The 23,868-nt window shown below is 43.8% G+C and overlaps 1 protein-coding gene across 10 annotated transcripts in view; it reads right to left on the reverse strand.

The window, feature by feature from the left end:
• LOC134538818 (partitioning defective 3 homolog) overlaps positions 1-23,868 on the reverse strand; it is a 116,062-nt gene that overhangs the window by 47,386 nt on the left and 44,808 nt on the right. For 9 of the 10 annotated variants that reach the window (XM_063380328.1, XM_063380334.1, XM_063380333.1 and 6 more), the window contains 7 exons: positions 21,849-22,015; positions 14,997-15,229; positions 11,864-12,052; positions 5,167-5,235; positions 3,970-4,078; positions 3,070-3,265; positions 587-702 (listed from right to left, as the gene is read on the reverse strand). In XM_063380328.1, coding sequence (XP_063236398.1) covers positions 587-702; positions 3,070-3,265; positions 3,970-4,078; positions 5,167-5,235; positions 11,864-12,052; positions 14,997-15,229; positions 21,849-22,015 — 1,079 coding nt within the window. The remainder of the gene's footprint in view (positions 1-586; positions 703-3,069; positions 3,266-3,969; positions 4,079-5,166; positions 5,236-11,863; positions 12,053-14,996; positions 15,230-21,848; positions 22,016-23,868) is intronic. The other variant, XM_063380325.1, reaches the window with a different exon arrangement.

Genomic DNA, 23,868 nt, shown 5'->3' on the forward strand with positions numbered 1-23,868 from the left:
TAGACATCTGCCCCGTGCCGTCAGTGGCCATCTCAATGAAAGATCAAAAAAATATTTTTTCACGCAAAGCGTTTATTTTGTGTAGGCTGGCTGCGGCTTCTGAACGTAGGAGCGCACACGCGAGTGAGAGAAGAAAAAAAAAAATGAGTGGCGTCTTCCAATAATCGCCGGCACCCAATTATCTCGCCACCTGTCACATTTCTCACGTCCGCTGCGAAGGGTCGCCAGTCACCAGCGCTCTGCTAGTAAACTAATTATGAGAGAACAATTTTTTTACTCTATACAAAACGTAAAATTTTGAGGGAAAAATTTTTTTTTTTCGGACTTCACCTCATAGTGTCTGCACCCCATTTTTTTTTGTCAAAAATGTAGCCAAATTACTGCGGACATTATGCGAGTAGATACGGTATATTTAGGCGTAAAACAATCGGCACAGATTCTCGAAAGCACTCGAGGGACTTTCATTACACGTTTCCCTTCATTTGCATGCCAGCGGTCACCGCTCAGATGCACTGGGAGAACACTGCTCGCCAGGTCGGGGGCGACACCGCGCTGGAAGCAACCGGCGGGCGAGCGAGGCACGCACCCGAGGAGCCGGACAGGATGCTGGAGGCGGAGTCCCGGCCGGACGGGCCCGCCCGCCGGGCCACGGTGAGCGAGATGACCCCCGGGACAGGGCCCTCAGTGTACAGCATGGCCTGCCTGCAACACCGATACAAGGCACGTACGTGAACGCCAGCAATGGGTCGAACGCCAATCTCCTCGAGTCCCAATCATAAGTTCAAATTCCCCAGGGACTACCTCGAATATATACCCCTCGAATCCGATCCAGGTGTCAAGGACACTTTAAATGCTGTTGTTTCGAAAACTAAGTTCCAGACTCAATCTTTAATTTGTACGTTAAGTAAAACAAATAATCTATTAAACAGAATAACTAAAAATTACAATAAATATGCAAGGTTATTTCCTGAATTAGATAGCTAAATAAAATTTTAAAAAATACAACTATTCCTAACTTTTTTTTTTCTTGTGGTTAATAATCATATTGTTTCAAGTTAATTTTTTTTTGTGTTGTTCTTATTTTATACATTATAAAATTTGCAAATAAATTATTTACTAATTGTTAAATGTTGCATGTTGTGTGTATCGTTTTGTTTTGTTGTCTTGTATTTTGTATTGTTTTGTTCTGTCTGTATGTATCTGTGTTGTTTGTATCGTGCCTACCACCCAAGGCCATAAGCTGTAGGTAGGCATGCAACAAATATTAAATAAATAAAAATAAAAATAAAATACATAATGTATTTTATTTATATGTATATTACATGTTCAAAATACATTACTTTGGGGAATGGTAAAAGGATAGGTATGAAGGAAAAATTTACCTGGTAAACTTCAGAGACTATCAGTGTTGAGTTTTTCAACGTACTTTATTTCCTCTAATATTTTCCTTTGAATCCTTTTTCCTTGAATATTGAATATGAATACTACCGCTCCGATTGATCGGTCCATCACTAATAAATACTCAGATAGATGAGATAAGGTACATAAATACTCAATCAGTAGTTTTGCAGGCTCTGCAAACCCATATTTTACCATAAATTATTAAAATGGAATAAAAACAAAGACTACAACGTTAGCCAAAAAGCTCTAAACATTGTTATAAACGTAGTAAGAATTTTCTTGAAATATAATTTACTAAAATACTGTGTAAAAAACCCAGACTACCACCCTCCCCACTTATTAAAACAGTTTGATTAACAATGTCTTATGCTGTGATCATATTGAGTACGTGGTGAGGTTTTTTGATAACATGTACAAACAGTTTTTTTTTTTTTTTTTTAAATTAAAAGAATGATGTGTGTTTGCCATGTGTTTCATGATTATAGTTTACATCAATCTTTTTTCAAAACGCTGCAATCCCAAATTAGTGGCTGAATAAGCTCATATTCAAACCCTTGTTAATCACGCGTTTTCATTGTTAACGGCAGCCGGGTAAACAGTACTTTAGTTCAGCAATCTTATAAAAGTATTTCTGAGGACTGGAATTCGCCGTGCTGCCTCGCTCTGACCGTTGCTAGGCGTCGGAGCACCCACCTCAGGGTCAAGTATTCGTGGATGTGTAACATGTGAGCTAGCCGAAGGCATGGAGTGTTTGTTACGTTTGGGGAAACGTGTTGCAGACGCCTTGAGGACTGAAATTCGCCGGACTGTAATTCGCCGTGCTGCCTTGCTCCGATTGGCGCGAGGCGTAGGATCACCCACCTCAGGGTCAAGTATTCGTGGATGTGTAACATGTGAGCTAGCCGAAGGCATGGAGTGTTTGTTACGTTTGGGGAAACGTGTTGCAGACGCCTTGAGGACTGAAACTCGCCGGACTGTAATTCGCCGTGCTGCCTCGCTCCAATTGGCGCGAGGAGTCGAATCACCCACCTCAGGGTCAAGTATTCGTGGATGTGTAATATGTGAGCTAGCCGAAGGCATGGAGTGTTACGTTTGGGGAAACGTGTTGCAGACACCTTGAGGACTGAAACTCGCCGGACTGTAATTCGCCGTGCTGCCTCGCTCCAATTGGCGCGAGGAGTCGAATCACCCACCTCAGGGTCAAGTATTCGTGGATGTGTAATATGTGAACTAGCCGAAGGCATGGAGTGTTACGTTTGGGGAAACGTGTTGCAGACGCCTTGAGGACTGAAACTCGCCGGACTGTAATTCGCCGTGCTGCCTCGCTCCAATTGGCGCGAGGAGTCGAATCACCCACCTCAGGGTCAAGTATTCGTGGATGTGTAACATGTGAGCTAGCCGAAGGCATGGAGTGTTACGTTTGGGGAAACGTGTTGCAGACGCCTTGAGGACTGAAACTCGCCGGACTGTAATTCGCCGTGCTGCCTCGCTCCAATTGGCGCGAGGAGTCGAATCACCCACCTCAGGGTCAAGTATTCGTGGATGTGTAACATGTGAGCTAGCCGAAGGCATGGAGTGTTACGTTTGGGGAAACGTGTTGCAGACACCTTGAGGACTGAAACTCGCCGGACTGTAATTCGCCGTGCTGCCTTGCTCCGGATCACCCACCTCAGGGTCTCCATGGCGTCCGAGTTGGACTGTCCGAGCAGCGAGATGCCGTTGACGTTGAGCAGCTGGTCGTTGGTGCGAAGCCGGCCGTCCCGGGACGCGGCCCCGCCGTGCAGCACGCTCTTCACGAAGATGCCCAGGTCCACCACGGACGACGAGCCGTGGCTGGCCGACGTCTTCCCTTTCACGCTCACACCTGCAAGCACCGTTCCTTGAGCGACAGTCGCCAGCCAAGCCATATCAGCTGCATAGGAAAAAAAATATAAGTATGTATAAATTTATTTAGGTTTAACCTCATGTCGACAAGGTCATTCGAGATGAGCCAATAACATACGTAAGTCAGGGAGACTACGGAAGAAACTGGCAATGACCAGTGGTGGATCCAGGATTTTGGTTTGGGAGGGGCTTGACCCAGCTGAGGCTAGGCTTTAACACTAAATAAATAGTGGACCCAGATGCTTTTGGAGGGGGCTTGAGCCCCTTAGCCCCCCCTCTGGATCCGCTACTGGCGATGACGTATTGTAGAGAACCATTCCAGCATTTTGCCTGGAGTTGATTTAGAGAAACCACGGAAAATCGGGACAGATGATCCAGAATTTCATCTGTCTTTCTCAGAGTGAGTCCAAGGCTATATAAACCAATATGCCCCTTCCCTCAGTAACTATTGAACACACACATTCCTTGAAAAGACATAAAGAAAAGTGTTTACACCAAAAAAAAAATATATATATATTTGCAAGAAAAAAAATTAACAAAAAAAAATATACCACCAAATAATTTTTTTAACCAAACCAATACACAGTCAAAGAAAAACAAAAGAAACAAGAGCTGTGGGATCAGTTCCACACACGGCTATTCCACTATAACGACGGCAGAACCGAGCGAGACGACGACACTGACCCAGTCCGGCCTTCTCAGAGTCGTGAACGGGAATGTCGAAGGTGAGGACCTCGCGATGCTTCCACGGCAACACTGGCACGTCATCGGGACTCTTCTCCGCGGAGGACTCCTGCAACACCACACCACACCACACCACCTCATGACTGTGATGAGTTTGTTTATTTATTTAATATTTCGTCGCCTGAGAATTGGAGTGTTCTATGTCCATTGAAGTCGGAACTGAGATATATAAGCATTTGAAAGTTCAAACAACTATGAATATCATGACATAGAACAAAATAATATTGGTCTTGGATCAAGAACAAACATTTTTATGTGCGTAGACGTGTGTGGATATAGTAAAAATGAATACTAATATTAATTTTGTGTCCATAGCATAAAAAACCTAAAAAGTGGACATAGAACACTCCAATACTCAGGCGGCGATTTGTTGCATGCCTACCTACAGCTTATGGCCTTGGGTGGTCGGCACGATACAAACAACACAGATACATGCAGACAGAACAAAACAATACAAAATACAAGACAACAAAACCAAAAAAATACACACAACATGCAACATTTAACAATTAGTAAATAATTTCTTTACAAATTTATAATGTAGGAAATAAGAATAAAACACAAAAAAAAAACTAACTTGAAACAATATTGCTTGCAAATTTAGGTTGTGGTCTAGGGCATTCTCAGAACTAACGACAAAAGGTGTAACTTAGGAGTAAAGCGAATGGAGGATGCTATCAATTGTAAGCTGTACACTGTTGTAAAAAAAAAAGCACAATGTCACAATATGCATGTCTGTAAACTGACTGAATTCAGTAAAGAATAAGTGCGAATCACAGTACGACCAGCGGTTACAAGGCAGATGTCCCAAAAAAAAAAAATTTATCCTCTTAACTTGTCCTCTAGTCACATGTTATATATTGTACTATCCATTTGTCTGTATATTTTGTGTATAGTAAATGTATTCACTGAGGTTATTTAATTATGTAATTAATATTTCGCTAAGTAATGTGTCACGTTAACTTGTCCTTTAGGTATTTATGTCTTTTCTGTTTTCACGTTTTGTGAATATCCTGTCCTGTGTCTATTTATTGTGATAGTGTTTGTTTTTAGTTGATTTGTGTCGTGCCCACCTCCCAAGTCTCAAGACTGTCGGTGGGCATGTAACAAATTTAAATAAATAAATAAAAAACTGACCTGGACATGTTCATCGCTGTGTGTGTCGGCCTGAAGAAGCGCGCCATCTGTCTCGTCACTGTCCACCTGCTGATACACACCACAAGCCACAGGTAGAACAGTCATATGCACTGCAATGAGTTTTCACTGAATTGAAACACTCTGAAAATAATTTTTGAACAGGACAAGGAGGAAGTAATTTTAATGAATCAGCTTTTTCAATTGAAAACCATATCAGTGTTTAACATTAGGGCCAAAAAGAAGAATAATTATGTGAAGCAGATACTCAAAACACAGCATACGAAAATAAAAAAAAACACCTATTCTTAAAAAGTTAGAAATTTTGGCAATTTTTTAAAATACACCGAGAACACTTTGTGAATGGCTTGACGTTACTTCGCTAAAACGGATTTAAACTTTGTGCCAGTGGACCGAAGCCCCTTCCCAGGGGGCCAATCTGATATTTTGCTGTCTAATGTGGACGTGGTCAGCCCGGTTGAAATTTCTCCCGCCTGCAGTCACGTCCCGAGTTTGTAATTTTAATTCCCTACATGACCAAAACTGCATAGAGCAGCTTCTGGGCTGCAAGCTGCTACTTCTCAGAGAGCTGCTGAGAGTAGTAAGTCTTGTCACGAACGCGTATCCCATGGACGGTTGTTCCCAGCTTCGTTGCGCCTTTTGTTTTCCCCACCCTTCCCCCTTAGTTCTGAGAAATCCAGGAGCAGTGACCTGACATGAACTTAGCCAAGAGACCTAAAGAGAGCTCCACGAAACCTAGCGGCAGAAAAAAGCAACTTCACCCATGGTGGCCAGCGAGCTGAGGCTACGCTAGTGACACCTGGCGGCGAGTCAGTTCACCGCCTCCGTTAGTTCCCCTTTACACCGCCAGAGCGCAGCGCCGCTACGCCTTATGGCCCTATGCTTCTTCCTCCCGACCTGTAGAAGTCGATTGTTTGTTGCTTCCGGTACCTGCCGGTAGAGACCGCAGCAGTCGCCCTTTGGCGCGAACTACTGAAGTCGTGCGTACAACCACTCGGGCACCTTCGGAAATTTTCGGCCTAGAACCGAACCTTCCCCCTCCTTTGACCCGGAGCCTCACCGCCCGATTTAATTAGGAGCTTTGTCCGCCATTGCGGACTCAGTCCTCTGATCGCGGCTACTGACCACGTCTTCTCGACGTCCTCTGCGCTAGGAGGTTTTTCGTGGGAACGGCGATTTTCGGTTGCACAAAAGATGTAGTCAGTTGCTTAAGGGATGTGATCCCATTTGTACAGTAGCCAGGCAGAGGTAGTTTTTAGAAAAGTCATGCGTAGTTAAATTTTTTTATTTATATTTAATTCTAAAAATTCTGGTTTCCTTCTCGCATCCGCGAATTCTCGGTGCGCGTCATCCTGATGTCGGCGCGAGACACCTCGCGAGCCCTGTGTCCACACCCTGTTTGGTGAGTAATCCGTTTGTTTTTCTCCCCAAATTCCCGTTGTTGGCTTTCGCGCCAACTGTGTATGACTGTCTGGAAGCAGGTCTAATTCGTTTTGAATTTGACTTGGGTTTCAGACAGGGTCGAAGTGCTGGAGAGACAAATTGCTCCCAGCTCGTGGTCCTGCACCTCCACTGCGGGTCACGTTAGAAGAGATGTTTCCGCGACCCGACATTATCTTTTGAAGACCCGGGTGGTAATGTAAAATCAACATCCCCCCCCCACTTTGTAGCTACGAACTACATTAATCGAATTAATATCCTACCAGCGAACAGTCCTTTCCTCAAGAATATGTAGAATGAATAAAACTAATCATCAATGTAATAATTGGATGAATCAAATTTTGGTGTGATACTTATAAATTTTTGTTTATGTAAATGTTTGTTGTTAAAGTTGAGTATGTGTTGTTATACTAATATCGGGCCGGCCCTTTCTCGAAAAACTTAAGTATATTGTTAATATCATTAATTGGGAAACTTATAAATGCCAAATCAAATGGAAAACAGAATTCATTATTTACATTTTTAAATAAAACAGGGAACCTATAGACCAAGCTACTTGTGTAGTGTTAATTTATTTATGATATACCTTCTTCCCGTAAACGATCCACCAGCTCCCAAGTTTCTTGTGTCAGGGAGATCCAAATTGTCTTGTTCTCCACCTCGTGCCACCTCTGGTCAATAACTTCATTTTTCTTATTATTCTTACCCAGCAAGTTTCCAAGGCTCTTTTTAATTAATTTAAAATAATTTAATTTTGAGGCACGAGGGGCGTTACAGCAGAAACTCCCATCAATTCAATCTCTTCAGGGAGAGTGTCTTCATCTTAATTGCGGGAATGTTCAAACCTTGTGCGCAGAGATAAATTTTAATTTTTTTCATCGAAATAAATAATAAAACAAGACTGCTAGGAGTGACACCATGACCCAGTGCATGTAATGTTCCTGAATTTTCGTTGAAGCCAGTTACAAACTTGTAACGTGATTTTAAGTTCAAAGGATCTACTGTTAATTCAATTATCCTATTGATGTACATTGTGGCCAAATTTCTGCTATTTTGGGATTGAGATGTCAGAATCCACCATGCAATAGCGTAACTTTCACTGATTATCAGTAGATTTACCACAAGTTGAGAGGCTTCACCGGTGAGGCATCCAGAGAGGTATTGGAACTTCTCAACATCTGCCAACGCCTGATTATCACGTATGTTCGCCTGGTATAGTTGCGAGAATGTAGGCCACACAGGCAGATTGAGTTTGAGCAAATTCACATTGATGCGGGGATACAACAGTGGGGCATTTTTTTCTTGTTGAAGGACCCAATTATAACAAGGTCATTGTAGCCTTTTCTATCTCGCAAATTTGTACAGCAAGACCTACACTTCATGGATCATAGGCAATGCAATATTAGGTGTGGTTGAAAATGCTTGTACTGGAGATTGTATGTACATAACCATAGACTCACACAGCTCTAAGGTTACTGAGAATATTAAAAACTTTGTAAAGATGAAAAAAAAAAACACTGGAGATTATGAGATAAATGCAGTAAGATCTTTTGATCCAAAAGAAGGGGGGAGGGGGGTGGAAACTATCTAACGAAAGAAGGCTTCCATTAATCTAATCATCTCACAATTTATTGGGTTTACTTTATTGATAGCAATAAAAGGCCCACCGATAAAGCAAAGATAACAAGGATGTATCCTCACACAGTCGAGATTACAAAACAATACAAAAAAAGTGAAAACAAGGAAAGGAAAAATATGGCGGCATACAACGGAGAGCATAGGTTTCGCATAAGTATTTGTAATTTCTTCGCTCCTGCTTAACGCAACGCGGCGAGACACGGCTCATGCCACGCAGCATGCTCCACATACAAAGTCAATCGTATGGCGACGAGATGGGGAAAAAACACTGCAGTGCAATTCTGCACATCACGGGTAGGGACAAGAGTACATGGTGAATTGCGATAAAATCGAAATAACACAATAAACCAAGTCAATTCAACATATAACAACGAAATGCAAGTTAATACATCATTTAACACCGAAATGTAACTAAAATCATGAAATTAATCCGAAATTTGACAAAACTTAGACCAAAAAAGTTATCTTTTAGTATCATAAATTCATTGAATGTAATTATTTAGCATTGCTTTTTTTTTTTACCAAATTGTATAAACTAAGTAAATGTAAAAACTGATATAATATGTCTGATATTGCATCTCTCATTAGTTCCATGTTACTCTAATCACATTTGCTCATTTCTCAAACCCTCAAAAGTATGCAGATTTTTTTTTTATTTTTCTGAGTACATACTTCTTTTCTAGACATGCTTATTATAAATTATTTTATTGCATAGGTGCAATATGTATCGGTCAAAATGTGACTATTTTTGTCAAATAGGTATAAAATATATTTTAGTTTAATATTTTTTAAAAAATAATACCCTTTTTTATGAATAAACACACTGAATAGAAATAAAAACCAAACTGAAATCTCTGGTTTTAAAACTGAAATAAAAACATAAAATCTTGTCCATAATCATGATGTAACCGGCACAGAAGACCAAAAATGTTACAGTCGTTTTCCAGTCACACAAAATTCCCGAAGGACCACGTGCGATACGACCATCTTGAGAAACTGATCACATCAATGTTTTTTACTTCCTCCCAGTGTGACCACACGATGTTTGAACAAAAAATTTCCTAACATAACCTGAAGTCCCAAACAGTTTCATTGGAGGAATATACTAAATGGCAACAGGCAAAAAAAAAGTAAAATTAGGGTTTCCACTGAAATTAGTTTTCAGGCAAAAATTGCAAAAATCTATAGATATTATTAAGACTCGTTGGATATTCGCAACAGACTGTTTTATCGAAAAAGAACGACTGTCATACATTCTTAAGTTAGTTACAAATTTACTCACTAGATGACATGAACAGGTTAATACCGTATTTACTCGCGTAAAGGCCCCGCCCGCGTATAAGCCCCCCTCCTTGTTTTGTAAACATTTTTGAGAAAAAATTTAAAAACATGTTTTTCTGGGTTTATCTGAGGGCAGGGCAGCTTGGCATGCATCAAACAACAAGCCATGTATTGTGAGCAGCGGGAGGTGATTTTGTAAGCGGCAGTGATACAGAGACTGGTATTATAGTATGTCCGTTCTCAGTAGGACCGTCGTGAGGCATGCCAGACGTAAGCAGTTAGTCCTATCTCAAACGACATAAAGATAAAGAAAGCTGGACTCGCGCGCTGTGTTGATGTGGAGTGTTGTCGTAGAAGAAGAAGAGGGGAAGTGAAGGAGGAAGGGAAGTGGTGTCTGGTTGGCTGGCTAGCTGGCAGGAGGGAGGTTAAGCCACGCCTCTGCCTCTCTCCCCTCCCGCTAAAGCGCTGCCTCTGCCTCTCTCCCCCCCCCCCCCCTGTAATAGCGCTGCCTCTCCCCCCTGCAGAGTCGTTGCCTCTCTCTCCCTCCTGCCGCGACGCTGCCTCCCCCGCCTCTTCATTCGAACAAAGACGCACGACTTGAAAAAAAAAATCTATATTTTCCTCCAAATTCGCGTATAGGCCCCCTCCCCTTTTTTGGAGTCAAAATTTTGGATAAAAAGGGGGGCCTTTACGCGAGTAAATACAATTTTATTTGGATATAATTACTAACAGACATGTTACACAAAGTCAGTGCATCACAAGTTAAGAAGACAGATGTTATCCAACCTTTTGATGGCAATATTTAATCCAGCACTGGTTATTGCCTCTTCAAGATAGAAGCCCCACTGGGGGTAAACTTGAAGATTTAATTTCTGTAATTTATTTCTTTATGCATATATACAATTCTTTCCTGGATTCTAAAATGATTTTCCGGGGTTATTGCTAGGTCTTCTTAATTCCCATTTTTTTTTAGTATATTTTATATTTTATATAATAAATATATATAGAGTAGAGTCCCGCTAATCCGGACCCCGCTAATCTGAAAATCCGCCTAATCCGAACAGGGCTAGGACAAAAAATTTAATTTTTATAACATTTAAGAACTAGGAAAAGTAAAGAAATACAAGTTTTTTCAAGTAATGTTGTACGTTTATTAATATGTACATAAGAAACTTATAATTTATGTATTTCACTGTCTAACTGAAAATAGAAAAATATAGGATTACGTACATAGTACTTAAATACATATGTACGTATTGAAAATTTTTGAATTTACTTACATACTATATGTAGAATTCATGTTCTGTTCAGGATTGACACAAAACAAAACTTAAAAAAGCAAACCATTTACTAAGAGGCAAAGTCGGTAATCTTTCTTTGACGCAATGCACTAAATCGGCTTGTAGATGCAATGTTTCGCCAACGCCGCATAAACATAACATCTGTTGGGGTTGCATCGGCATGTTGCTCGACGTAGCGCACAGCCAGATCAAGGGCGCTGGCTGCGGCAGTGTGAGAAACAACATCGGTCGGCGCGTTCACCTTCCTCCTCACTGTTGTCTGCATCGAGATCAGTTGATGTTCCCTGCACAGCTGCTAAGATATCTTCATCGTGGCCACAGTCGTCAATGGCCGTCCACTTTTCAACGCACTCTTCTGCATTTTCGCAACTTAATTTTTTTTACTAGTTGAAGAAGTTGAAACTTTTCTTTTGCTGGGAGGAAGACAGTTTGAACAAACTCTAAATGAGGCCAGAGATTTTTTTAGAGAATACGTAAGCCTATGCGAGAAGGAGGATGTTTACTCTGGTTGAAGTTCACTGCCCTTCCGCTAATACACACTCACGAACCGCCCTTCATTTCGACCTAATGTTGTCACGTGATGTAGGCTGTTGGATTTGTTAAACTTGGAATATTTGAAATTGAAGTTTAGGCTACGTGAGTAATTAAAAATATTATATGATACTAAATATGTACGCTAAATAATAAAGGTGTATTTTTCGTCTGACCTTTCATTCATATTTGACATATCAGACACTAAATACGCCTCAAAAAGACAATATATGGCATCATATGAAAGTTCCGCCTAATCCGAATTTTCGCTAATCCGAACAGGGTTCGGTCCCAATTAGTTCGGATTGGCGGGATTCTACTGTAATTAAAATATATATATTTCAATAAATCTTCTAGGGAGTGGAATATAGAGCTCCCCAGGATTAATACATGTTATATATATAGATTAAAATGAAATGATTATACAATATATAATGATAAGAGAAATTCCACAAAGGATGATATATACAGAGACAGTCGGTACTCACGATGGGGCGGGGCAGCTTGGGGCTGGATGTGTCCTCCTGGCGAGACACCACGATGCGCACCTTGGAGCCGGGCGCGGCGTTGCGCAGCACGCTCACCGCCTCCGCCTGGGTCTTGCCCGTCATCTCCACACCGTCCACCTCCAGTAGGCGGTCGCCCGGCCGCAGCCTGCCGTCCCTCACCGCCGCGCCCTGCGCCCGCGCACGCGCCGCTGCACACAGTGCTGGCTCTCCCGCCCCGCGAGGCACCACACTTGCCCTGACATGAGCCTCCTAATTTTTGCCTTTCTTAGGGTCAAATTTTTCCAAACGCAACCTTATCCTTAATATTCTTTGGATACAAGCAGGGCTAGATTTTAAGGAATATTTTAACCTGCCCAATGGACAGGTGTAATCGAAAATTTGCCTGTCCGCCATCCAATTTGCCTGTCCGCTGTTTTACCCAAATAAAAAAAAAATTCAAAGTCGCTGAAAAAGTGAGAAAAAAAGATTTTTGCTATATTTTGCACCTATTTTTATCACACACTTAACATCCTTATTTAATCATCATTTTCAGACGAGTCTCTGTCTGAGTCACTGCATGAATTACTTTGCTGATTCTCTCTTGAACATCTTCGATAAGGAGGCTGAAAGGGTCGACGTTTTCTCTGAACATTATGATACCAGAGATTTATTGCTGGTGCTGGATCAAACTCACTTTCAGAAGGTGACTGTATTTGAACACGCATGAGGGCAGACAGTGTATCATCATTTAGACAGTTTCGCCAGTCTGTCTTCATAGACTTCAGTCTTTACAGACTTGAGCAGCCCGTAACAAAAACTGATCCAGATGATTTTGAATGCGTTTCGCAGACTTTGCAAAACATTTGTTTTGTTTCTGTGTCGTAACGAAGCCAAAGAAACTCGGAACACCAAGACGTTAAAAAGTTACGGGACCGGGCGATTTTGTCATATTTAACATTATATTCTGACTTGCCTCGTACGTTTTTGTTTTCTTTTCTGGTGGCTTTGAAGCACCAGTAATGAATTTCCACATTGTGTAACAAAGTTAATTAAATACTTAAACAATCGCTGTGACAAGATAAACTGTAAAAGATTACCGTGTCCTCTGTAAACAAGTAATGTTTATTTTTTGATGCAAAAGTTGACAGGCGAATTTTCAAGCAGTCGCAGTCACTGCGGCCACTGACAGCTGTATCTGGAGTACGCCGTGAAAATGCTTTTCTGTTAACAAACTATGTTAAAGTAGAGCAAGGAATTAGTAAAGTCGCGATTTATAAAGACAATAAATTTAAAAAATTATATTTTGAAAGTATACAACGGTAAATTACGTAACTGTTGGCTGCACTGCAACGAAATTAATATTAAAACATGGCAACAAAAACAAACATCATCGGTGTGAGACGTTTAGCATCTCTAGCATACAAATACGACTATGTTACGTGAATCATGACGTGAACGTAAGATTTTAAGAATTATGATTCAGAAGATTTCAGCACGGTTTGTACATAACCTACTTTTTTTTCCCGCGGCATACAATAGCCAGAGTCGTCCGTCACAAAAGAGCAGCCATTATTGTTTATTTATAGATATTGTCAAAGACGTTTTATTTGCGGTCGTGGTCGCATAAATGTTACTAATCACCTCTGCTGCATTAGTGCGTGCGAATAACCTCGGCATCACAAGTTGCACCTGTCCACCGGACAGTTGCCTTTTTTATTTTGCCTGCCCAGACGAGATTTTGCCTGTCCCGGGCAGGCGGACAGGCGCTAAAATCGAGCCCTGGATACAAGAGCTCAAAACCTGTTGTAAAAATAATTTCTGGAGTGCCTTGCACTCATTTTACTCTGTCCTGAAAACAACTCCCACCAATAACAAGCTGTGTTCTTTAAACAAATACTTACTCACCTTAACTTTTCTACCTCCGTCGGTGCAAATACCCTGCTGTCCTCCGCAAACTGTTTCTTCGGAATTTTCTTAACGGATTCCCACAGTTAATAAAATTGAAAAAACTACATTACATCAAACTATATTCTGTGTAAGCGCACACTAAATATGGACTTGGTGCAGAAAATGGCATATTTTGTTACCATACGAACTTGCAGGCTTCATCAGAAAGGAAAACGTTTGAAAGATTGAAGTTGGAGAACAGACAGGTGGGGCGGGCCAATGCATGAACAGGCAGAGAACAGATTTGAGGATACTGAAAACGTAAGACAAGAGGGCAGCTGTCTCTGACATGACTTGATGTAAGCTTTTGGACATACGCCATTGCTAAGCGCATGTATGTCTGTAGAAGAAAACTACAAAAAACACAAATGACAAAAACAAAAATTAAGCAAAAAATTGCTGTTGTCAGGATATAAACACCACACAATACTCCACAACAGGAATATGGTCAACAAACAAAGAAAAAACAAAGAAAAATGGACTAACAGAACGAAAAAAACCCTAAAAATGATGACAGCACAAAAATACCGAACCCAAAATATTCAGCACAACAGTTGAAACGAGACAAAAACACAGCAAAACGAAAAGACGAAACAAACAAAATAGTTTTCCAAAAACAGAAGAGAATGTAAAAAAAACCACAAATGATGACAGCACAAAAATATAGAACCCAAAAAAAAAAATTCAGCACAACAGTCAAAACGAGACAAAAACACGACAAAACGAAAAGACGGAACAAACACAACAGTTTAATAAAAACATAAACGAGCGACGTTTCGGGAACTGCCATCTGCTCCCGTCCTCAGGCAGAGACGCACATGGTACGAAAACGAAGGTGCAGCTGACTGACAAACATGCGTGCGCTCGGCAACGGCGTACGTCCGAAAGCTCACATCGAGTCATGCGCTCTCCCTCCCATCGCACAAATCTTCCCGAAGACGACATCATTGTCCCTGGCAGTCGCTAGGCTACCTTGGGGATTTCCGCAGTCAATAAAATTGAAATAACTGCATTACATCAAACTATATTCTGTGTAAGCGCACACTAAATATGGACTTGGTGCGGAAAATGGCATATTTTGTTGCTAAACGAACTTGCGGGCATCATGAGAAAGGGGAAACCGTTTGAAATATTGAACTTGGAGGACAGACAGGCAAGAGAACAGACAAGGGGGCAGCTCGGCTACCTTGGGCAGGATGTTCTTGACGTAGATGGGGCAGTTGCCGCCGGCGGGGTTGTCGCGGGTGGTGATGCTGAAGCCCAGGCCGTGAGGGCCCTTGGCCAGCTCCAGCTCCATCTTGCGCCCGATCCTGCGGGTGTTGGCCGCCAGCAGGCCCGTGGCTCCCCGCGCCGCCTGGTGGCCCGGCGACAGCTTCTTGGTGGGCGACACCGTCGCCAGCTTGCTGGCGCGCCCCACCGCTGCAACATCCGGCCGGTCCTCGCTGCGGCAGTCGTCTACGAGTCACTCCATCGTGCAAAGTCTGTGTTGTGACCCCCAGACCTTGGTAAATAACACGCTTGCAGCCGGCCGTTCACGCTGCGACAGTCGTCTACGAGTCACTCCATCGTGCAAAGTCTGTGTTGTGACCCCCAGACCTTGGTAAATAACACGCTTGCAGCCGGCCGTTCACGCTGCGACAGTCGTCTACGAGTCACTCCATCGTGCAAAGTCTGTGTTGTGACCCCCAGACCTTGGTAAATAACACGCTTGCAGCCGGCCGTCCACGCTGAGACAGTCGCCTACGAGTCACTCCATCGTGCAAAGTCTGTGTTGGGGACCCCAGACCTTGGTAAATAACACGCTTGCAGCCGGCCGTCCACGCTGCGACAGTCGTCTACGAGTCACTCCATCGTGCAAAGTCTGTGTTGGGGACCCCAGACCTTGGTAAATAACACGCTTGCAGCCGGCCGTCCACGCTGCGACAGTCGTCTACGAGTCACTCCATCGTGCAAAGCCTGTGTTGGGGACCCCAGACATTGGTAAATAACACGCTTGCAGCCGGCCGTCCACGCTGCGACAGTCGCCTACGAGTCACTCCATCGTGCAAAGCCTGTGTTGGGGACCCCAGACATTGGTAAATAACACGCTTGCAGCCGGCCGTTCACGCTGCGACAGTCGCCTACGAGTCACTCCATCGTGCAAAGCCTGTGTTGGGGACCCCAGACATTGGTAAATAACACGCTTGCAGCCGGCCATCCACGCTGCGACAGTCGTCTACGAGTCACTCCATCATGCAAAGCCTGTGTTGGGGACCCCAGACATTGGTAAATAACACGCTTGCAGCCGGCCGTCCACGCTGCGACAGTCGTCTACGAGTCACTCCATCGTGCAAAGCCTATGTTGGGGACCCCAGACATTGGTAAATAACACGCTTGCAGCCGGCCGTTCACGCTGCGACAGTCGTCTACGAGTCACTCCATCGTGCAAAGTCTGTGTTAGAGACCCCCAGACATTGGTAAATAACACGCTTGCAGCCGGCCGGTCCTCGCTGCGGCAGTCGTCTACGAGTCACTCCATCGTGCAAAGCCTGTGTTGGGGACCCCAGACATTGGTAAATAACACGCTTGCAGCCGGACGTTCACGATGCGACAGTCGCCTACGAGTCACTCCATCGTGCAAAGTCTGTGTTAGAGACCCCCAGACATTGGTAAATAACACGCTTGCAGCCGGCCGGTCCTCGCTGCGGCAGTCGTCTACGAGTCACTCCATCGTGCAAAGTCTGTGTTGTGACCCCCAGACCTTGGTAAATAACACGCTTGCAGCCGGCCCGTCCTCGCTGCGGCAGTCGTCTACGAGTCACTCCATCGTGCAAAGTCTGTGTTGGGGACCCCAGACCTTGGTAAATAACACGCTTGCAGCCGGCCGTCCACGCTGCGACAGTCGTCTACGAGTCACTCCATCGTGCAAAGCCTGTGTTGGGGACCCCAGACATTGGTAAATAACACGCTTGCAGCCGGCCGTTCACGCTGCGACAGTCGTCTACGAGTCACTCCATCGTGCAAAGTCTGTGTTGTGACCCCCAGACCTTGGTAAATAACATGCTTGCAGCCAGCCGTTCACGCTGCAACAGTCGTCTACGAGTCACTCCATCGTGCAAAGTCTGTGTTGTGACCCCCAGACCTTGGTAAATAACACGCTTGCAGCCGGCCGTTCACGCTGCGACAGTCGTCTACGAGTCACTCCATCGTGCAAAGTCTGTGTTGTGACCCCCAGACCTTGGTAAATAACACGCTTGCAGCCGGCCGTTCACGCTGCGACAGTCGCCTACGAGTCACTCCATCGTGCAAAGCCTGTGTTGGGGACCCCAGACCTTGGTAAATAACACGGTTGCAGCTGGCCGTCCACGCTGCGACAGTCGCCTACGAGTCACTCCATCGTGCAAAGTCTGTGTTGGGGACCCCAGACCTTGGTAAATAACACGCTTGCAGCCGGCCGTCCACGCTGCGACAGTCGTCTACGAGTCACTCCATCGTGCAAAGTCTGTGTTGGGGACCCCAGACCTTGGTAAATAACACGCTTGCAGCCGGCCGTCCACGCTGCGACAGTCGTCTACGAGTCACTCCATCGTGCATAGCCTGTGTTGGGGACCCCAGACATTGGTAAATAACACGCTTGCAGCCGGCCGTCCACGCTGCGACAGTCGCCTACGAGTCACTCCATCGTGCAAAGCCTGTGTTGGGGACCCCAGACATTGGTAAATAACACGCTTGCAGCCGGCCGTTCACGCTGCGACAGTCGCCTACGAGTCACTCCATCGTGCAAAGCCTGTGTTGGGGACCCCAGACATTGGTAAATAACACGCTTGCAGCCGGCCATCCACGCTGCGACAGTCGTCTACGAGTCACTCCATCATGCAAAGCCTGTGTTGGGGACCCCAGACATTGGTAAATAACACGCTTGCAGCCGGCCGTCCACGCTGCGACAGTCGTCTACGAGTCACTCCATCGTGCAAAGCCTGTGTTGGGGACCCCAGACATTGGTAAATAACACGCTTGCAGCCGGCCGTTCAAGCTGCGACAGTCGTCTACGAGTCACTCCATCGTGCAAAGTCTGTGTTAGAGACCCCCAGACATTGGTAAATAACACGCTTGCAGCCGGCCGGTCCTCGCTGCGGCAGTCGTCTACGAGTCACTCCATCGTGCAAAGCCTGTGTTGGGGACCCCAGACATTGGTAAATAACACGCTTGCAGCCGGCCGTCCACGCTGCGACAGTCGCCTACGAGTCACTCCATCGTGCAAAGTCTGTGTTAGAGACCCCCAGACATTGGTAAATAACACGCTTGCAGCCGGCCGGTCCTCGCTGCGGCAGTCGTCTACGAGTCACTCCATCGTGCAAAGCCTGTGTTGGGGACCCCAGACATTGGTAAATAACACGCTTGCAGCCGGCCGTCCACGCTGCGACAGTCGTCTACGAGTCACTCCATCGTGCAAAGCCTGTGTTGGGGACCCCAGACATTGGTAAATAACACGCTTGCAGCCGGCCGTCCACGCTGCGACAGTTGTCTACGAGTCACTCCATCGTGCAAAGCCTGTGTTGGGGACCCCAGACATTGGTAAATAACACGCTTGCAGCCGGCCGGTCCTCGCTGCGGCAGTCGTCTACGAGTCACTCCATCGTGCAAAGCCTGTGTTGGGGACCCCAGACATTGGTAAATAACACGCTTGCAGCCGGCCGTCCACGCTGCGACAGTCGTCTACGAGTCACTCCATCGTGCAAAGCCTGTGTTGGGGACCCCAGACATTGGTAAATAACACGCTTGCAGCCGGCCGTCCACGCTGCGACAGTCGTCTACGAGTCACTCCATCATGCAAAGCCTGTGTTGGGGACCCCAGACATTGGTAAATAACACGCTTGCAGCCGGCCGTCCACGCTGCGACAGTCGTCTACGAGTCACTCCATCGTGCAAAGTCTGTGTTGGGGACCCCAGACATTGGTAAATAACACGCTTGCAGCCGGCCGTCCACGCTGCGACAGTCGTCTACGAGTCACTCCATCATGCAAAGCCTGTGTTGGGGACCCCAGACATTGGTAAATAACACGCTTGCAGCCGGCCGTCCACGCTGCGACAGTCAACTACGAGTAGAGATACGGTAATCTCGCACATTCATCAAGTTGCAAGTTGGAATGAAAACCTTCAAACGATCGCTCTGTGCTCATGATCGTACCGCAGTTATTTGGACAGCCCCCTACTGATACAGTGAGCCGACGATGCCCCGCTGGAAGAGGTGTCAAGCGAATCAGGTAGCGCCAATTAATGAGTATAAAAATGTTCTAGCTTAGAAATCAACCAATGGGGAAATGCGTCGAGCACACCTATGACATTGAATCCTACCCTGAGGCCATGTGACTCCGAGAAATTTTCGGGTCTCTATCTATGAGTCACTCCATCATGCAAAGTCTGTGTTAGAGACCCCCAGACATTGGTAAATAAATATGGCAAAAAGAATGTTAAAATAATGCAAAAGCGGTGCAATAGGTAAATGCAAAAAACTTCAGTACAAAATTTCTCTAAAATTTGTATTCTATACCTTATGAATTAAATAGAAGAATATTTTATGATTCTGATGGAAACACCTCCTTCCTAGAAAAAAATTGATTCAACATTCTAAAAGGCCTTTTTTTTTTACTACCAGACAAGTTTACCACTCAGTTTCTAAGAGGACCTCTTGACACTTCAAGTAAATTGTTTTAACGAGTCGTTATTTTAGGCACATAAACGATTATGTGTGTGCGAAGCTTCAGAAAGTCTAAGTCGAAACAAAGACTAAAAATACTACAAAATCACCCATCGAGAAAATGATAAAACTTCAAAGATTCCTACTTTTTTTTTAGATCTAAATTTAATGCCATTGTTTAGGGCCACAACTAACATTCATGGTATTAGGCTGTGTTTTGACCGGGAAGAGAAAACCAATAAAGTTGTTTAAAAATAGATTATTATTAGAATTGTAAGCACATTTCTCAGGTTGATAACACACAGTCGTGACCGGTCGTCCCCATTACGCAAAAACAATGTTTGGCTAAAGCTCATCCCTCCCACAGACACAATCATCTTGTCTCCCCCCTCTTCAACATTCCAATATTCAACACACCTCACCCCCCCCCCCCCTTGAAACCACATTCTGCATGCAAAACTGTCAACATCCCCCCAACCCCCCCCCCCCCCGTACTTTTAATGTACGACAAAAGCCAGAACATCACAGTGTGATATATGTGATCTAGTTCATTCCCTGTAAAATTAATATTTTTATGGCCTACATGACAGCCATTTACTAATAATAAATACTGTATAAATTATTATCGCATCAGACAATTTAAAAAAAAAATGGCTTGGATACACTTTGTTTATTATTCTCACAGCAGTATTTCTGCTGGAAAATCACAAACTTTGAAATTTTTTGATGGAAAAGTTAAGCAGGGCCGTAAAAACATCAGTGGCAAGCAAGGGGAAAGAAGGCCGAATACTACGTGCTTATTGTATGCAGTTAGCTTGTTTATTTTATGTGAGAAATGTCTCAAATGTGCAGACCTACATAACATATGAGCAGTTAGTAGTATCAGCATTCCAAATGCTGTGTATAACTGGAAGAGGTAACTATTCCGTGATTACAGGAATAACAAGAGTGTACGAGAGGCGGGCACGATCACACTGAATGATATGCTGTAATATATAGTAAATGTTATTTTTTAATGTTCGCCTTGGGAAAGACGGCAGCATAACAAGTTCAAGCATCTGAGACCAGCTGCGGGCGGGCAGGAAAGCGATCGCGAGGCCGATAGGCCGAGCTGCGGTGGGCTGCTGCGAAGAGGCTATGCGCAATCCACGTTTACACGCTGCCGAGCCAGATGTTATTTTTTCTGTTGCATTAATAGTATGTTTTGTTTGTTTTGTAGGGATGTGCGAATCCTTGTTTTTCAGTTCGGTTCGAATCTGATTCGAATCCCTGGCAATATTTGTGATATGAATCCGATTCTGAATATTAAGCACAGAATAATTAAAAATAACTGATTAATTTAAAAATTATGTGTGTTCTCATTTTTCTAACTATAACTACTGGCAATTATTTATTACACTGAGATTGAAATGTTTATAATTATGTAAACTTAATTAATAATAAACACTTTGAAACATGAAAACCAAAACATATTCGATTCTCCAACTCAATCGTAATAAACTGCACGTCACAGGGAAATCTCAGTTTTATAAACGTTTGAGCAAACGAAACCATTTTTTTCCAATAAATAGCCAAGATGTTTTTTTCTTGTAGGTATGTAATTGTTTTTAGTTTATAGTTTGCTATAAGATGAAATTCGTAATTATAGTTTAAGCTCTCGAAATCTCAAAATTCTTTTAATGTCACTGTGTTAATTATTTAATTTACATATCTTTCTGTGATACATCATATTATAAATACTTACGTAATAGTAGCCTAATTTTATTTTTCACTGCTAGTAGTTTTGAGCCGTATTAAATTAATTTATAACTTTTGTGAATATTCATAATACTGTTCGAATCCATGTACGTACGACGATTACGGGTTCGGGTAATTGTGGATTCGAACCGTACCCAAAAATATCGGGTACTCGCACATCCCTATTGTTTTGTTATTATCACTGCTAGTGTGTGGTACTCTTGCTCTCGTTTGCTGGCCATCTGTAGATGTTTTCCACCCATGGTACCGACGGAGGTGGGAGTCCATACACTGGTAGTGTTAACTGTGTTCCTGTTATTGCATGTAGTGCCGACTACTAAAGTCTACGACTGTTAGTGGGCACGTGACAAAACACAAATAAATAAATAAAAAATAAATTTAAAATTTAATTTTATGTTATTTATTAGGACCAAACACACACAAAAAAAGAAAAGGCATTTTTGGTTCAAAAAGTAAAACAAAAAAATATATTTTTCTCGGAAGGAACAGGGGTTCAAAATGGACTACCTTCGATTTTACGAAGGTAGAGATTATTTTACGGTGGAACCGTGTGTTCTAGTGTACGAGGGCATGACTGGTGACTGGACGGAGAGAGGCACCCACCTCGCTCCCCCCCCTCCACCATGGCCTGGTTCTCCTTGTCGGCCGGGGCGTGGGAGCGCGGGTAGATGGGCGCGGGCGGCCGCCTCTTCAGGCCGGTTGCCGAGCGCCTCAGCACACGGAGCCTCAGCTCCGGGCTGCGCAGAGCGTCCTTGAATATCTCCTGCACCCTGCGTCACAGCCACAAGTCACCACAAATAAAACAACAGTGCATAGTTTTACATCTAAATAAAAATTTTTCAAAAAAATGTTTCCCTTCAAACAATACATGGATCTTGTAAAAAAAAATGTTTTGGGATATAAAAGAACTAAATATCTTAGAGGAAAATATTTTCCATTAGTTTTTGTACCTAAAAAAATCCTTGCGACACCATTCAGGACCATAACCTAAATATCACACTACTCCCAAGTACAGTGTATCACCAACTAGTGAATGGAATGTGATTTTTGGGCAAGTTTTGAATTCTTAAATTGAGCTAAGACTGTAACACATATTAAGGGCCAAATATGTATGGTTTTATTTTTATGGAAATTTTGTTTTAAAATAAAATAATTAGTAATAACAATACGCATGTCTAGAACACAACTACTACGAAAAAAGAAAAGGAAAAAAGGGTTACTTATACGTAGAGGTGGATGAGAATGACAATTTTACTTCGGGACGGGATTCGTTTGGGAAATATATTGGATTTTTGGAATCTGGAGCAACAGAATTGAAACTATATCCCTTTACCTGGTACACAGAAAAAAAATATATATTTACTGTTAAAATGTACATATTTATAAGGGAGGGTTGGAGAGTAGGAGGGGAGGAGGGTTATAGGGTTGTAGGGTTGTAGGGTTGTAGGGTTGTAGGGTTGTAGGGTTGTAGGGTTGTAGGGTTGTAGGGTTGTAGGGTTGCAGGGTTGCAGGTTGTAGGGTTGTAGGGTTGTAGGGGTGTAGAGTTGGTGTGTTGGAGGGTTGGAGGGTTGGAGAGTAGGAGGGTTGTAGGGTTGTAGGGTTGTAGGGTTGTAGGGTTGTATGGTTGTATGGTTGTATGGTTGTATGGTTGTAGGGTTGTAGGGTTGTAGAGTTGCAGGTTGTAGGATTGTAGAGTTGGTGTGTTGGAGGGTTGGAGAGTAGGAGGGTTGTAGGGTTGTAGGGTTGTAAGGTGGTAAGGTTGTAAGGTTGTAGGGTTGTATGGTTGTAGGGTTGTAGGGTTGTAGGGTTGTAGGGTTGCAGGGTTGCAGGGTTGTAGGGTTGTAGGGTTGTAGGGGTGTAGGGTTGTAGGGTTGTAGGGTTGTAGGGTTGTAGGGTTGTAGGGTTGTAGGGTTGTAGGGTTGTAGAGTTGCAGGTTGTAGGGTTGTAGAGTTGGTGTGTTGGAGGGTTGGAAAGTAGGAGGGTTGTAGGGTTGTAGGGTTGTAGGGTTGTAGGGTTGTATGGTTGTAGGGTTGTAGGGTTGTAGGGTTGTAGGGTTGTAGGGTTGTAGGGTTGTATGGATGTAGGGTTGTAGGGTTGTAGGGTTGTAGGGTTGTAAGGTTGTAAGGTTGTAGGGTTGTATGGTTGTATGGTTGTATGGTTGTATGGTTGTAGGGTTGTAGGGTTGTAGGGTTGTAGGGTTGTAGGGTTGTAGGGTTTTAGGTTGTAGGGTTGTAGGGTTGTAGGGTTGTAGAGTTGGTGTGTTGGAGAGTTGGAGGGTTGGAGGGTTGGAGGGTTGGAGGGTTGGAGAGTAGGAGGGTTGTAGGGTTGTAGGTTTGTAGGGTTGTAGGTTTGTAGGGTTGTAGGGTTGTAGGGTTGTAGGGTTGTATGGTTGTAGGGTTGTACGGTTGCAGGTTGTAGGGTTGTAGAATTGGTGTGTTGGAGGGTTGGAGAGTAGGAGGGTTGTAGGGTTCTAAGGTTGTAGGGTTGTAAGGTTGTAGGGTTGCAGGTTGTAGGGTTGCAGGTTGTAGGGTTGCAGAGTTGGTGTGTTGGAGGGTTGGAGAGTAGGAGGGTTATAGGGTTGTAGGGTTATAGGGTTGTGTGGTTGTAGGGTTGTAGGGTTATA

This window comes from Bacillus rossius, chromosome 14 (genome assembly GCF_032445375.1).
Source record: "Bacillus rossius redtenbacheri isolate Brsri chromosome 14, Brsri_v3, whole genome shotgun sequence".
NCBI lineage: Eukaryota > Metazoa > Arthropoda > Insecta > Phasmatodea > Bacillidae > Bacillus > Bacillus rossius.